The sequence below is a fragment of the Pristis pectinata genome, chromosome 22 (genome assembly GCF_009764475.1).
Source record: "Pristis pectinata isolate sPriPec2 chromosome 22, sPriPec2.1.pri, whole genome shotgun sequence".
In the NCBI taxonomy this organism is placed as follows: domain Eukaryota; kingdom Metazoa; phylum Chordata; class Chondrichthyes; order Rhinopristiformes; family Pristidae; genus Pristis; species Pristis pectinata.
Window position 1 is genome coordinate 30,344,484 of NC_067426.1, and position 18,013 is coordinate 30,362,496.

The window sequence follows — 18,013 nt, forward strand, 5'->3', positions numbered from 1 at the left end:
GAGCCACATATGTGGTTTTCCGATCTACTGGCATCTTATGGGAATGCAGTGAGTTTTGAGAAGCTTCAACCAATGCCTCCGCTATCTCTGTGGCCATTTCTTTTATCACCCTTGGGTGCAGGCCATCCAGATTTTTCTGCCTTTAGTTCATTAACCTTTCTAACATCTTACCCCTTTTGATAGTGATTGTTACAAGTTCTTCCACAGTGTTTGAAATTACCCCATCAGAAATCTTTGGGATGTTTGCAGTACACTCCACCGTGAAGACAGATGCAAATTATTGATTTGACATCTTTCACTCCACATTATTAACTCCCCAGTCCTGATCTCTGGGGCTTCCACAATTACCCAAGCTACCTTTTTTTCACATATATATCCATAAAAGCCCTCGCTGTTTGTTATGATATCACTTGTCAGTTTTCTCCCTTAATCAACTTTCTCCCTCATTTTTTTAGTCTCTTTCTGCTGGTTCTTATAAAATTCCCAATCCTCTGAACTACCACAACCCGTTGCCACTTTACATGCTCTAGTCTTTGAATTAATATTTTCCTTTACCTCCTTTGTTATCTCTGGATGGTTTATCCTTCTCCAAGGATCCCTCTTTCTTTTTCAATCTTTTTATTAGTTTTCAAATTAATACATCTTAATATATAACATCAGTGTTTGTACATGTAATACAAAGAGATCAGGAGAACAATCATGGCATGGATAATCATAAAGAACAATAAAGTATAAAAAAATCTGTAGATCCAACGATCTCCTAATGAATGAATATAATATGAAGAAAGGAAAGAAAAAGATTTATTATATAAATATAAAAGAAAGAAAAAAAATCCCCAAAACAATAAGAAAAATTATAAACAATATATCAAACCAAACTAAGCTAATCAAAAAAAAATTCAAAAAAAAAAACAGAAAAAAAAACTGGACTAAAATTTCTCAGTAGAAACAGAGCAATATTATGTCGTCAACTCCATTCCTCTAAGTTGAAAGGTTATTACAAGGGGATCTATATCATGTGAAAATATTGAATAAATGGACTCCAAACTTCCTCAAATTTAAGCGAAGGATCAACAGTACCACTCGTAATTTTTTCCAAGTTTAAACATGATATAGTTTGAGAGAACCATTGAAGAGTAGTACGGGGTATTGGATCCTTCCATTTAAGCAAAATGGATCATTTGGCCATGGATCCCTCTTTCTGATTGGGATAAATTTCTGCTGGCTGTTACGGTCTAGTTATGAAATATGTACCACTGCTCATCCATTGACCTATTCCCTTAACTGTTTATCCAGTCTATTCCATACAACACCACCCTCATACCATTGATATCATCCTTATTTAAGCTGAGGACATTGGGTATGGACCAGGTGTAAGCCTTCAAACTGTATCTAGAATATCGTGCTGTGATCATTGCTTGAGGGGATCCTTAACTGCAACATCTTTTAATATTCTATCACATTAAACATGACCAAATCAAAAATAGCCTGCTCCCAGGTAGGTCCTGTGATATATCGTTCTAAGAAACAATCTCTGACACATTCCAGAAATTCCTCTTTCATGTTGTGCTTGCCAGTTTGGTTAGTCCTATCAATATGCAGATTAAAATCACCCATGATAGTGGGAGTTCTTTTCTTACACACCTTTGATATTTCCCCATTTATCCTCTGTGCTTTCAAGATGCAACACTTTGGGGGACTGTAGACACGGTAGACTGGCGGCACGGTAGCGTAGCGGTTAGAGCGACGCTATTACAGCGCCAGCGATCGGGGTTTGATTCCCGTCGCTGTCTGTAAGGAGTTTGTACGTTCTCCCCGTGTCTGCGTGGGTTTCCTCCGGGTGCTCCGGTTTCCTCCCACATTGCAAAGATGTACGGGTAGGTTAATTTGGGTTTAAAATGGGCGGCGCGGACTCGTTGGGCTGGAAGGGCCTGTTACCACGCTGTAAATAAAAATTTTTTAAAAAGTTTAAAAATTACCACCCATGTCTTCTTTCCCCTGTTATTCATCATTTTTATTCAAACCAACTCCACATCACTATTCACTGTGCTGAATCCTTCCTTGCCTAACAAAGCTATCCCACCTCCTCTCCTTTTTTGCCTGTCCTTTTGGAATCTTGAATAACTTGGAATATTGAGTTCCCACTCCTGGTCACCCCTCAACCATGTCTCTGTAATAGCTATTATATTATAGTAATAGCTACTACTCGTGCGCTCCGGAGCCATGAAGCAGCAGCTGTCCTAGCTGTGCCTCTGTGCTGCCCTGTTCCGGGTGTGTACCCAGTAAATACCATCTAAATTAAGTGATCACACTTAATTTTGCTGTAGCAATTATTAACTTTGGCTCAAGACAGTGGAATTCTAAGGAACACAACTATGGTTAGAACATGGCAGAACACAGAGCGGGAGCAGGCTGAGTAGGGAGGACATCTCCAAACTGCAACCAAAAAATCACTAAAACAATGCCGTTTCAAAACCTAAGCATTTTAAGCTTTCAGACATGTACTTAAACCTAAGGCACCTTCACTTACATAACAACTGCAGCCAACTTTAGGACCAGAAGCGCACAAGAGCCATAACTTAAAAGTGATTGAGCCTGTAGCATTGTAATAAGTGGAGCTGGTTACCCTGACTTCTGTGTGCAAGTATTTTTTTTCCTTCTGGGGTTTCTACTTTTATAGTCGTCATTCCCACCTTGACAGTAGATCACAAAGCAATCAGTTACTTACACGATGATCAATGCTGCCCTTCCTTACAGAATTTTAGTCTATACAACTGCTAATTCAGTCGTGCACTGGCCAAGTCTCCAGTGTTTGAAGTGCTGGGAAGAGCTTGCTCACTTCACTAACAGCTGAACACTTCAGTTATGAAGATTCCACCTCAAGTAAAGGAACCAACTAACTGAAACTGTTTAATGCACCGCAGTGTCAAAAGGTTCAATCGGCACTTTAGGTAAACACTCCAACAGAATCACAACTGAGTATTAATCAGATACACAAGGCTTCAGAGTATTAACTGCACAGATTCAGGTTATTCTGCCCAATGGGTCTACATTTCTTCATGTTCCATGAAAAACTACATTGGGATGGAATGTCGGCACAACATTGTGGGCCGAAGGGCCTGTACTGTGCTGTAGTGTTCTATGTTCTACGTTCTACATCTCTTTTCCTTCACGCTTTTATCTAATTGACACCAAAGTGAACTTATGTCATTTGCTTTAACTATTCCCTGCAGCAGTGAATTCTCTATTCAAACTAATTTAGGTAAGGATATTTTTCTTCAATTTCTTTGTTGCAAATATCTATGATCTTAGAAGTTGAGACTGGTGATTTATTTCAATTAATCATAATGCATATTTTAAAAAAGTTTTTTTCAATATTTTCAGTTACTTGTCACTCAATAAATCTTTACCAGGCTTATAAAGTGTAACCAGCTGGCAAGGTGATCTACAACATACAATAATAAGGATTTATCTATACTTAGGCCAACAGTTTGTGATATGAGCAGAGCTGTACATTCAAGTTGTTGAAGTGATTCTGGAGGATTACTGCACACATCAATATATTAGGAAAATGAGGGAACCAATGTTTATGTGGAGGTTTAGGTGAATTCAGTTATCTGGAACCAAATATACAACCATTAGGAGCTGTATTCAGACAGTAACTGAAACTTCCAGAGCAGCAAGGAAATTAAAAGAATGCAATGTGTGTCCTCAGCTTTTAAAAGCCTCTCTTTCATTTCCTGACTCTCTCTGGAGAGGAAGGAACAGGAACCAGCAGCCTCCAGTCTCTTGCCTCATTCCTGGTTCTTGAAAATGAGCCTATGTTGCCTATTCACCCGTTAAAGGATATCTCAAGAGAATCCATTAGGTTCAGACAACAGCACAGTTGTAGTGTTAAAGAGTGTGGTCCAGACCAGGTACATCTGGTCACAAATAGGAGGTAAGAATGGAAATTTTGTTCTTCTGGTGAGAACTCTTACAAGTAGAAGCTAGTGCCTTCATACCAGTAGTATCTACAGAAGGTGCTGCCTCAAGAAGGCATCATCGATCATCAAAGACTCCCACCTTCCGGGCCATGCCATCTTCTCGCAGCTACCATCGGGCAGGAGGTACAGAAGCCTCAAGTCCCACACCACCAGGTTCAAGAACAGCTACTTCCCTTCAACCATTCAGCTCTTGAACCAACCTGCACAATCTTAATCACTACTTCAATACAGCAAAACTATGACCACTTTGCACTTTAGTGGACTTTGGTTTTCTTTTGTTCTAATTATGCTTTCTTGTAAAATAGTGTAGAATTTATATTTTTCAAGTGAATGTTGTGTATCTGATGTTATGTGCCTGTGATGCTGCTGCAAGTAAGTTTTTCATTGCACCTGTGCATACATGTACTTATGCATATGACAATAAACTCGACTTTGACCTCTGAGATCACCATGCACAGTGTATTCAATGTCATGTTCAGTGGGGGAATCAAATTAACTCAATCTCGACTGTGCATTGGTTAAAATTTGTACAACACCAGGAATCACACCAGCAGTTTGCACAAACCTAACATCAGAATATCTTATAGCTTGATTTTTTTCTAAACCATCCAAGAGTCCTGGAGATAAAGTTTCACTGGGTTCTGCGGGTCCCTTACTGGTCCCTGCAGCCCATCTTTGGTGCAAGGCTGACAAAGGCAGGATTGGTATGATTATTGCTGGAACTTGAAGGTACGTAGGTGTTAGATTCGACTGTGTTAATTAGTTTTTTAACATGTGTAGTGTTTAGTACACCTCAAGTGGCTGCATGAGGAATGGCTGCTTACTAGCTTATTGGTTTGTCCATCAGGTGAATATGTGTTTTTTCATTGGTTGGTTTGGCCACAAGCACCTAATAGGTTTCCTGATTGGACTATTGTTAGCTAAGGAGTATCCCTTATCTCAGGTATAAAAGGTGCCGTTTTTTGTTAATCACTCTCTTGCTCTCTTGCCCTCCAACCCCCCCACCCCACCCCGGCCCAAGCTCACCTTTAGTCCCTTTTGTCTCAGCTCATCTCCATGTAGTAAAGCTAGTGCCATGTGCTTTGTGACTGTTTCTTTGTTTTAAACTTTTCCAATAAAACTTTGCGAAGCACCAAGTTGTTTTCAACTCATTCCTGGACTCCTGAAAGAACCTGCGGATTCGAAAATAACCGGATCCAACATAGGGGAAGCTCCTGCTCTTCTCTCTCGGGAAGGTATCAACTGGACATCCTGGAACATGAATCTTGACACTGGAATCCTGAAATACCTTTTCAGAGTCCCTAAAGAAGGTTCAGTATCAGACTGGGAACTTCCTACTGTCTCTTTAAGGGTCAATTCCCATAATATGAATGTGTCGCCAGCTTTCTGGCACCACCGAACACCCACCTCAACTGAGGATGTACAGGCTGAAGGGTAAGCAAAGAATGAAACTCACTGCTAGACTTTGCAGCAGCATTCTGGCTGTCCCAGGACCTGACTAACCTGTCTGATGCCACAGTAACCATTGTTGTTATATATAAGGGTACACTTCTAAAATTGCGGATCTTCTGATGATTGTGGAAGCAATTAGCCATTTACTCAGCGATTGCCTGTTATAAAATGGTGCACTATGCTACAACAACAACAGCTTTCATTCATATGGGGGCATCCATGAGGGAGGTAGCTGGCCAGCTGGGACACATGGCCCTAGTTCTTGTTGAGTATATTAGGGATATACACATGGAAAAAGTACAGTTATTTGACAGTAGTCAACTTCATATCACTACACATGCCCCTGGATTTACAGAACACTATAGCATGGTGAACGTCTCCCGAGATGCTCCACTAGATTCTCCACCTGAGGATATATTAGGGCTGGCAGCCTAAAGCTTAACCTAAGGTAGGTTTCATGAGGTAGAGAGATGGACAATGAAGGGAAGAAACTCCGAAGGTTCGTGCATTGACAGCTGACAACACAATCCCCAGTAGCAGGGCAATGAAACATGCAGGTAACCAGAAGGCCAGAATCAGGTGAGCACTGACTGCCCCAGGGTTATTGGGTTGGAGGCTGGAGCTTGTAGAGATTGGAAGGGGTGACGCCATGGATGGATCTGTAAACAAGGATGAGAATATTAAAATCAAGTCATCACTTGACTGGACCCCAGTGCAGATCAGTACCAGGTTTCAGCAATGTACCTATCTGGTGACCAATGGGGGAGCCTGGGCTTGAGTGCATTAGAATAGTAAGTCTGCAGGTAGAAAAAGAACAGAAGAGGATTTCAATAGCAGGTGAGATGAGGTTGGGCAGACACAAGCAATCCATGGAGATACTGTATTTTTGCTCCTTTTACCACTGTTAAATGAGTGAGAATGAACAGAGGAATTTTCATGATAAATCTCTTCTACTGGATATCATGAAGCTCTACTCCAAAGGTAGTACACTGGGTCAGAATGCTTCCTTCCTAGGCTTCCTCTAATTATTAATCACCATCCACTTGGGGGCATCAATGGATATTCTCTGGGTTAGTGGTAGATTGTGAGAAAATATTACAAAGTATTAGAGGTCAGAAACAATTATATCATCCCTGCACATCCTGCTATGTACTTTGTTAGAGGCATTGAACTCGTGCACTTGGACAATTGTATGCTATTGAAGGGCAGTAGCTGTATGTTATGAGAGGTCATTTGTTTTCCTAGGTGATCCCTGGCCTGTAGTCTTTGAGAAAACTGATCAGACAGATCCTCAGTGTAACTGATGCTACAATAGAACAGGTGCTGTGGGAATTGAAGGACAAGCAGACGTGCCTTGTTTAGCTCTCATGTATCCTCTCAATAGAGAACCACATAGCAGGTGGAACAAACTGTGTACCCTTGGTATTGAAAATAAGAAATATCAAGGGGTTCACATGCACTTCAGCCCATATTAACTGTGCCCCTCTAACACTCAGTTCTGGCTGTAATTTAATTTGGACTCACTAATACCTTAAAAGGCTTCAAGCAATAAATATCTGTGCTACTTGTACACTAACTCAAAGAATGGAAATGCTCACACTTTAACCCCAGCTGTGCTACTGGATAATATCTCCCTTAAACAAGGACGGGAGGATCCCCCTGAGGGTTTATTGTGAGACAGATACAATTAATTATCATTGCAACATTTGGAGGTTCAGAAAAAGGAGTCAGTTCTCAGATGCTTAATAAGTTACTTCCTATGTAATTTATTTATCACATTTTCCACACACAAAGTGGCATGCATCAAACAAAGATATTTCCCTCGACTGGTCAAGCAGGCTTAGGCTCTGGATTACAACCAAGAACTAGTAACCAAGGACGTTGTGCACTGGACCTTCTTGGCTTTGATCACATAACACACATCCTGGTTAGAGCTTCTCCAGTTAAATTTGCATAAAGTAAGTCTGTGACACCTTAGAGAAAGATCAATATAACCTGAATTGCCTCTGAATGGTTTGGCCTTTAAAGTTGTATTTCCTCATGCTGTTTTAAGGTATTTAAAGTCAAGAGAAGTCTTTGCAATCTTTTGTTTGTAAGTGGTTTGAAGTTTGAGAGCATCTTTAAAGTTGACAGTAGACTTACAATGTAAAGGATCAATAGCAAAGAAGTCCATGAGAAAGTCAAAAGAGGAAGTTACCTAGCATGGAAAGCTTACAAAATAAGAAAGAGAAAAATCCAAGTGATGAAAGAGAAAAATCAACAGCACAGGGCAGAAATGCACTCAACATGATAACAGAGCAACACAGAAAACAGAAGCCAAAGCAAGAATCTGCAGATGTTGGAAATCTGAAATTAAAACAGAGAAGTCTCGAGATACTCAGCAGGTTGGGCAGCATCAGTCGAGAGAGAATTAATATTTCACGTCAATGAGCCTTCATCAGAACCAAAGGATACAACAAGAACCAGCAGCCCCATCCAACACAGGTTGCTAGTCAAAACAAGATTGACATCTTTGTCAGCACTTTTGAAATGTGATTACTTTTGTAAGGTAAGCAACATGGCAGCTTATATATGCACAGCAAGATCCCACAAGCAGAAACACGGTAGGGATTTTTCCTGATGCTGGCTCAGGGGTAAATATTGTTCAGGGTGGAGGACAGAATTCCACTGCTCTTCTTTAAAATGGTGCAGCTCTATTCTTAACACTTCCCTGAAGGGGCAGGAAAGCAACACCTCCCAGCATACAGCACTGGGAGTTAGTTTGGACTCTTGTGGTAAATCTCAGGTTGGAGAGCTGGCAATGAGCCATGGAGACTACAATAGGCTGAATAACAATGTGACCCATCAGCTACATGCAATCCTGTTATTGTAGCAACTCACCGTCCGGGTAAGCGAACCGGCTCGGCAGTCGGGTCACACGGCGTCGGAGCGGCGAGGCCCATGATGGCGGCGGGCCTTCGTCTTCCCCGAGCGACGGGGAGAACCCACGCGCGGGAAAGACTTGATGACGTAGCATATACGTCATTGCCGGTTGCATTGGGTGGGAACAGTCTCCCTTAAAAGGCCCGCGCAAGACGGGAAAATAAACCAGTTCTGTTCTGAAACTCTACGACTCGCGTCTTGTGTTCATTCTGCGGTAGCAACCGCTACATTGGTGACCCCGACGGTCCAAACGGATTTTGGACCTGCACAATGGACGGCAACGCAGCATCCAACGCAGTGGCACTCAAGCTGCCCACCTTTTGGACGCTTCGTCCCAGCGTCTGGTTTCACCAGGCCGAAGTGCAATTCCGCCTTTGGCGGATCACCTCCGATTCCACAAAGTACTACCATGTGGTCAGCCCTCTGGACCAGGAGAAAGCCGCCCAGGTCAGTGACTTCATCCAGTCCCCTCTGGAGGAACATAAGTACCCGGCTTTCAAAGACCTTCTGATTCGGACCTTCGGCCTCTCCCGTCGTGAGTGCACCACCCACCTGCTTCATCTCGATGGCCTGGGGACAGATCCCCATCCGCGCTAATGAATGAGATGCTGGCATTGGCCAAGGGGCACAAGCCCTGCCTAATGTTCAAACAGGCCTTCCTTGAACGACTACCCGATGATGGGGTCATTTCAGCAACCCTCGTGAGGTGGCTGCCCAGGCAGGCGTCCTGTGGAAGGTCAAATGTGAATGCAGTTCGTCCATCGGCCAAATCGCCAGGCCGCGAGCCCAACGCCCGCCTGAACCAGTCCCAGCAACCAGGCGACTACACCCCAGAAACACAGATGACGACACTGCCAACCAACAGTGTTTCTACCATCAGAGGTGGGCGCGCGGAGGCCCGTCGATGCTGCCCACCCTGCAAGTCAGGGAAACGCCAGCGCCAGCCGCCGCTAACAGCTATGGCGGTTGGCCACCGACAAAGCCTTCTATTCGTTCAGGACAAGCAGTCCAGGCGGCGTTTCCTCGTCGATACTGGAGCAGAGGTCAGTATTTTGCCCCTGACCGGCCGTGACACTCATAACAGGCAACAAGGTCCAGTACTCAATGCCGCAAACAGCACAACAATATGGACTTTCGGTACCCATACACTTCAGTTACAATTCAGCAGCAGCCGTTTCACCTGGACCTTCACCCTTGCCACCGTTGCCCGACCACTCCCGGGAGCCGATTTCCTTCGGGCCCACGACCTGTTAGTCGACCTGTGGGGGAAACGGCTAGTCCACTCCACAACCTTCCAGACCTACCCCCTGGGATAAACCAGCCTACCAGCCCCGCGCTTGGACTCCATTTTCCTGTCCGGCAACGAGTTCACCAAGTTCCTAGCCGAATTCCCATCAGTTTTGGCACCTCAGTTTACGAATTCTATGCCCAAACACGGGGTCCAACACCACATCATTACCACAGGGCCACCACTTCATGCCCGAGCTCGACGCCTACCTCCAGACAAGCTCCGCCTGAAAAGGAAGAGTTCCATCGCATGGAGGAGCTGGGGATTGTTCGCAGGTCAGACAGCCCCTGGGCCTCCCCCCTGCACATGGTCCCCAAAGCCACCAGTGGGTGGAGGTCCTGCGGCGACTACCGCAGGCTGAATGACGCCATCACCCCGGACCGCTATCCCATCCCTCACATCCAGGACTTCGCAGCAAACCAACATGGGGCCCGCATCTTTTCCAAAGTGGACCTCGTTCGGGGATACCACCAAATCCCGGTCCATCTGGATGACGTCCCCAAAACTGCAATTATCACCCCATTCGGCCTTTTCGAATTCCTTCGAATGCCATTCGGCCTTAAGAACGCCGCGCAGACCTTCCAGCGGCTGATGGATGCGGTAGGCCGAGACCTGAACTTCGTGTTCATTTACTTAGATGACATACTAATCGCCAGCTGTGACCACCAAGAACACCTTTCCTACATCCACCAGCTGTATTCCCGTCTCCGTGATTTCAGCCTCGTAATCAACCCGGCCAAATGCCAATTCGGGCTTGACTCTATCGATTTCCTCGGCCACAGAATCACCAGCGATGGAGCAACACCCCTACCTGCCAAGGTGGACGCTATCCGCCATTTTGCCCGCCCCAGCATGGTCAAAGGCCTACAGGAATTCCTGGGGATGGTCAACTTTTACCATCGGTTCATCCCTGCAGCAGCCCGTATCATGCGTCCTTTGTTCGCGCTGATGGCTGGTAAGGGCAAGGACATCGCCTGGAATGACGAGGCTGCGGCTGCCTTTGTTAAGGCCAAGGACGCCCTAGCAAATGCCACAATGCTTGTACACCCTAGGACAGATGTCCCAACCGCCCTCACAGTGGACGCATCCAACACCGCGGTTGGTGGAGTACTGGAACAGCTAATCGAAGGCAATTGGCAACCCTTAGCATTTTTCAGCAGGCACCTTAGACCACCCGAGCTGAAATACAGCGCTTCTGATTGGGAACTTCTAGTGCTGTACCTGGCGGTCCAGCATTTCCGGTACTTTTTGGAAGGCAGGCCTTTCACCGCCTTCACCTTCACCTTCACCTGTCCTTTGCCTTCTCCAAAGCCTCTGATCCTTGGTCAGCTCGTCAACAGAGACATTTGTCCTATATTTCCGAATTCACAACGGATGTACAACATGTCCCTGGGAAGGACAATGTCGTTGCTGATGCACTTTCCAGACCAACCATCCACAGCTTGTCCCTGGGTATCGACTACAAGGCCCTGGCTGCCGCACAGCAAGCCGACGACGAGCTGCCCAGCTACAAAACCGCAATCTCGGGCCTGCAGCTCCAAGATTTCTTGGTTGGTCCAGGTCAGCAGACCCTCCTTTGCGACATCACAGCAGGTCAACCCCGCCCTATAGTTCCTGCAGCCTGGTGGAAACGCATTTTTGATTCGATACACGGGTTGGCGCACCTATCCATCAGATCTACTGTCCGGCTGGTCGCCAGCAAGTTCATCTGGCATGGCCTGCGCAAACAGGTCAGAGAGTGGGCCAGGAATTGTCAGCACTGCCAGACATCGAAAATCCAACGACACACCAAGGTTCCGCCACAGCAATTCGAGCCTACCCATAGAAGGTTCGACCACATCCACGTCGACCTCGTAGGCCCTCTGCCGGTTTCAAGAGGGGCTCGGTACCTCCTTACCATCGTGGACCGGTTCACAAGGTGGCCAAAAGCAACACCTCTATCTGACATCACGACTGATTCCTGTGCCCAGGCGCTGTTCACAACTTGGATCTCACATTTTGGTGTTCCAGCTCACATCACTTCAGACAGAGGCACACAATTTACCTCCAGCCTCTGGTCTGCATTAGCGAACGTGCTGGGGATGCAGCTGCACACCACCACGGCCTATCACCCTCAATCAAACGGGTTAGTGGAACGTTTTCACCGCCATCTGAAATCAGCCTTGATGGCCCGCCTGAGGGGTCCTAACTGGGTTGACGAACTGCCTTGGGTCTTGCTCGGCATACACACTGCCCCCAAAGAAGACCTCCGCGCTTCATCAGCTGAGCTTGTGTACGGGGCGCCCCTTGTTGTGGCAGGGGATTTCATACCTGCCCTTCGAGACCAAGGGGAACAACCCCCAGCAGTCCTACAAAGACTGCGCGAGAAGCTCGGCAACTTGGCCCCGATCCCCACCTCGCGGTGCGGTCAAGCCCCATCCTGTCAGCCCAAAGAACTACGGGACTGTAAGTTTGTTTTCGTTCGCAGGGGCACATTTCGGGCGCCGTTGCAATGACCATATGAGGGACCGTTCCGAGTCATCAGGAACAATGGATCCACCTTTATTTTGGACGTCGGGGGCAGGGAACAGGCTTTCACGACGGACTGCCTCAAACCGGCCCATTTAGATCTGCAACAACCGGTTGAGGTTTCAACACCGCGACGCAGAGGCCGACCCCCTAAGTGGTGGCTGGCACAGCCCGCAGACATTGGGGACTGTATCGCCGGTTCGGGGGGGGGTTGCGTAGCAACTCACTGTCTGGGTAAGCCAACTGGCTCGGCAGTCAGGTCGCACAGCATCAGAGCGGCGAGGCCCAAGATGGCGGCGGGCCTTCGTCTTCCCAGAGTGACAGGGAGAACCCGCGCACGGGAAAGACTTGATGACGTAGCATATACGTCATTGCCAGTTGCATTGGGCGGGAACAGTCTCCCTTAAAAGGCCCGTGCAAGGCGGGAAAATAAACCAGTTCTGTTCTGAAACTCTACGACTCGCGTCTTATGTTCATTCCGCGGTAGCAACCACTACATTATCTTATTACTAAGCAAAATCCAGATAAACCTTTTTGTAAGATTTATTTAGGATTTTAACAGCAACATTTAAGCTTTTAATGAAGCCAAGTTTTATTAATATTGATTAAGTGAACTAAACAGCACCTGCCAAGTATTCTAGCCGAATTTCACATGAGCACCTGGGATGCACTTTAAGGTTTCCATGCAATGGTCTCATGAACATTCTGCTCCTGGGCTTGCCGCTGGGAAGACTCTGGGGTGCATGAAGTCCAGTTGCCCTTTGCTAGTGTAGAGACCAGGCTGGTAAGGAGAGGTGTCAGGGCAAGTGCTGGTTGTCAGGGATCAGTGGACAGGGTGGTCACATGCTTTCATCAAAAAGGCATAACTCATGGTGAACCAAAATTGTCTGAAATTCCTATCCCATGCTATGGGGAACCCTGTGTCTATGATGAATTTTTCCAAACAGGCTGTAAACTGAAAGGAAATCCTGGGGATTCTGTCAGTACAAACACACACATGGTAACGTCACCAAAAGTTTCAAGCCATTGCAAAAATAATAATAAGATGATCCCAGTGTGTCTGATTCTGTCAACATCACAGGAGTAAAACTCATAAGCAGCCTTTACTAATGCTGATAAAATCAAACCTTCCCTCAATCAAAGCATCCTTGTTGTGCATCAAATTGGACAGTTTATTTTCTTGTAGATGGCAAACAGGATGAAAATGGTACAATCAAAATTAAATGAATCAAAATTCCCTGGGTGTGGTTTTTGGGTCATAAAGTAAGGAATACTCAAGAAAGACTTGGACAACTATAGGCAAAACTGTATTGCATTCTGATTGCTGGGTTAGTCATGTCCAAAATCACCATGGATTAAAAAGTGAGGAATACTTAAAGTTAAAGAATAGCTTGCAAGAGAACTGCAGGCAAAGTTGATCACCTGTGTAGAGTTACAGTGAGGGTTATGAAAATATATGCCATGTGTTATAATTAATGGTTAATACTATGAATATACCAATCACACTATTACCAATTGCTGACAGTGTCTTACCTCATATCTTTGGTAATTTCAGATAACATTTTATGTTACTTCACTTGCAGTGTTTCTTTTGATATTATTTTATTTGTGGCACTTGCTCAGTTTTAATAACATTTTTAAAAAGCTGGGTTGTCCTGCTCTGTGAGACTTGACTAGTTTTACCATAGCTGGACAACTTCAGCCCAAACTTTGAGGATGGATCCAAGAGAAAACTAACTATAGTGGTTGGTTGGTTGTGGCAGGGTAGTTCAGTCACAGGGTGCAATTGTCTGCTAATAGGGTGGAGATTCAGTGATCACAGAGTGACCTAGGGTATTGGAAGATGGGAATCAGTGGTTGGGGTGGACAATAGTTGGATGAGGGTCACAAGCTTGGGGAGGGTTGAGGTTGCAATGGTTGGGGGGGGGGGGGGGATAAGATGGCCGAGGAGGCCAAGGTGAGCAATAACTTAAAGGGGAGTTACTTGTCAGATTCTCCAGACACATGCCAGGAACCTCTTCCATCAAGCATGCCCCTTTAAGTCAAGCAGAAATCAATTCACAGACTTTCTGAAAACCTGCCTCTCTGTGAGTTGCCCACAGACTGCATGGTGCATCTGAAAATTATGACAGAGATGTCCAGATGTGCCTTTGATGTCGTTGGACATCACTGTGTGTTTCCAGGGTCCTCCATGTGTTGGTGCAACATGCAGATGAAGAACCCAGAATGAAAACTGCAAACTTTGAAAATCACATGGTAAAATCCCTTGAACTACAAACATAGCTTATTCTTCATAGAAAATGCATTATTTAGTGCACATAAACCTGGTCCTTAGGAATCCAATTCATTGGAATTGATGTTTGTACCAAGTGTTAAGTTGTTCTCTATTCCTTGTTACAATGCAGTCACCGTTGGTTCATTTGAATTGGTCAAAATGGTTATCTTTCAAATGGGTTTTGTAAGGCAGTCATGAGTGAAGTAATTACATGTTAAACCCTCCACACAAAGAGATAATTTGCAATTTCATTCTTGGATTATATACATTAGTTGAAATAGGTGAGGAAAGAAGCTTTAATCTGATATCACTCTGGGAACTGAAACTGGGTACTGGGATTTTTCAATACATTGTGGTGGTTTATGCATGATTTACCACACATCATTGAATTCAAATAATGCTAGAAACCTCTTCCACAGTTTCACTGTTGTGAGTTATCCTGTAATGGCTCATGAGTGACCCAGCCTTCTCAAGCTGAGTTCAAAGATCTTCAACATACATTAACTCCTTCCAGATAAACAAGGGCAGGAGAGAAGTCGAGGAAAAAAGGAAGGCTCCAAACGCTTTTTACCAAAATTGTGCACTATGAAGTTTAGTTGCTGGTTGTATTGCAACAGTAGCAATACATCAGGGTTTCATAATGGCCATCTCTTTATGTGACAGAAGGTAAACATTCTCTATAGAATGGAGTAATCATAAAACTATTTATGAAGGAGTCCCTTAGACTTTTGAAGAGAAACAAAAGACTGCAGATGCTAGAAGCAAAGGATTCCAGAAAGAAACAAAGGATCTGCAGATGCAGACTTTTATATGGGAGAGATGAGATTTCATTAGGGCTTGTACCAAGCAAGCAATCCCTTCTAAGGCACCATCTTGCAATCCCTCAATTTTAAGGTGTAGCAACACCAATGCTCAATTTGTCGGTGACCACATTCTATTTATTAATTATATTAATTAGTTATTAAACTTCGAAGAAGAGTGCAAGCTTTTTTGAGGGTGTGGAAATTTCTTTTTAAGGGTGTAGAGATTATCTCATTGATCCAGAATCCAATGCACCTACATCAATGAAAAAGTGATCCTCCTCTTTCCCCACTCCCCCAAGGTAGACTGGTTTCACATTTAAAAAGAAATCCTGCTTCCAGACATGTTTCATCCTACACAGAACATCATAGAGCACCTTTTCATAAAACTTGATCTCGTACTCCGTGCCATTGCTGCTGGGGTAGTCTGGCTCCTGCCATGCCAAGGTGATACTCTTCCGTTCAACACGTTCTGCCCTGATATCAGCCACTTGCAAGTTTCCTGGGAATAGGAGCAGACAAATAAAATGATTAGCAACATGAAGTATAAATAACATACAGGTTAGAAAGCCTTTTAGATGTTGATAATTATCTACAAGGAAATTTGCTTTAGTTGCATTTTCAGATGCTTTAAAAGGATGAAAACTTCCAATGCTTTGATAAATAAACCTAAGTTGCAGTGCTCCCCTGAACTAAATATAAAATAAGGTTCTTTTGTGATCGAATAACTAATGGATACAAAGCACTTTTCTCTTTCTCTCTGTACATAATAATCTCTGGAGGAGATTCACAAACTATTGAACTATTAACATTCATGTTTTGAACCTGGCTGCTCTGCAGTAAACATATCAAGCAAAAAGACAGAATATTTGTCATGCAAAATTTGCAATAACTTGTTGCTCATTGCAAACAGTTACATTTGTGGCCTGTAGCACTCCATCATCTTTGACCTAATAGAATAAAAGCAGGTGAAAGGTGGTTGTTGAGAAAATATAATTTAGTAGTAATTTGAGCACCTGGGTATTCTTTCACTGTGAGATTTCCCCCTTTGCTTTACTGCTTTTGGATTTTTCAGTTGGTTACACAACATGTGATCCTTTCTCTACACCACAAGAGGCCCAGACAGTGGCCATCAGCAGACTATCTGACCACGAATGCAACCCTTCTCTTGACATCATCAACAAGTTCACTTCCTGAAAAGGTCACTACCCAATAATTAGGAACAAGAATCCTATGTGGTTCATAGTGTCATAAAGTCACACAGCACAGAAACAGGCCTTTTGACCCCAAGTCCTCAGTGACAAGCAAACACTCATTTACATTACCTTTATAAAAAATCCCTTTTTTTTAATTCTCCCCACATTCCCATTATCTCCACTCAGATTCTACTACCTACACACTAGTGGCAATATACAGTGGCTAAATTCAACTACCAACCTGCACAGTCTTGGAATGTGGGAGGAAACCAGAGCACTCAGGGTGATCACAGGGAGATCGTGCAAACTCCACACAAACAGACTCTAAAATCAGGATTGAACCTACCAGCTGCATCGCTGTGAGCTCTCTGATAAATACTTATTCTTTAGTCAACACCACCAAATGAACAGAAAGCTGGTCACTGCCCCTTGTGTAAGCTTCTAGCTTGCAAGTGGCCGTCAGTGTTGGCTGCATACCAACAGTGACTACTTCCAAAAAAAAATAATGAATTAACCAGGATAACTCAAGGGTGTGATAAGTATGTTCTAAATACTTACTATTTACTCAATAGCCTTCTTGATTTCTGCAGCTTGGGACCAATCTGTGATGGATTTACCCATTGACTCTTGAAGGTCAAGAGGTCAATGGTCCATTGGGAGGTGGGTCAATGATCTAGAATGATCTTGTATTACACTTTACGAAGGCAAGTGCACCGGGTGTTTAGTGCGATTCACAGCTGGTTCCTTTCTGCTACAATCACAGAAATAACTATTATAGCAACACTAAAAAGAGAAATAAATACAGGTAATCCTCAAATTATAAACATTTCATTCACACATATTTGCTACAATGGAAATGACACTCTGAGGTACGAGTCCTCAATTTACAAAGCTATTTTTTGCTATAACGAATAGCACACGATTCTCTTCCTACTAGAATACACTGTACCAAATGCCTATAATGCACGTTATCCATCTCTCCAAAGGTGTTTTCCAGGAATGCATCCTTTTCTAAATTAAGGAAAGGCTGTGTAAAAGTTTTGGTAATCAAATAAATGTTTTTATAAGTAGAAACATAGGGCTTGGGCACCAAAGAGCTGTTCAGGGAAGCTAGTTGCCATCAAAATTACATAAATTAATGCTAATTCTTTTCATAAAAGCAATAAAATCACAATGAAGCAAATAGCTCAAAATTTATATGAATCATCAAGCTATTTGAAGTGATTTATCCTATTTGACACTTTCGTTTTATAGCAGGAACAATAGATTTATCTGGAGAAATATTTGAAAATGGCTTGCACAAATATGGCATTTTAATGTCCCTTTCAAGATACCCATGAGCATTTTAAAAACTAATGAAATATTCTTGAACTACAGTCATGTTAAAATGTACAAAATGTAGCAAATAGTTTGTCAACAATGAGATCCCCAAAGTTTTTATATCCATCTAAGGTGACAGAAAAGGTCTCAGTTTAATATCCCATCTGAAAGTCAACATCGCTGATACTGTAGTAATCAGTACAGTACATAAGTAGCTGAAGGGGTCCTTAAACTCACAACTTCCTGACACAAAAGTATCAGTACAA

The 18,013-nt window shown here is 43.9% G+C and overlaps 1 protein-coding gene across 1 annotated transcript in view; it reads right to left on the minus strand.

The window, feature by feature from the left end:
* The window catches only part of LOC127581569 (ephrin type-A receptor 7), a 382,237-nt gene that overhangs the window by 94,447 nt on the left and 269,777 nt on the right, over positions 1-18,013 (minus strand). Inside the window, 2 exon segments of the mRNA XM_052036035.1 lie at positions 3,126-3,167; positions 15,609-15,733. Of these exon segments, the coding sequence (XP_051891995.1) occupies positions 3,126-3,167; positions 15,609-15,733 (167 nt within the window).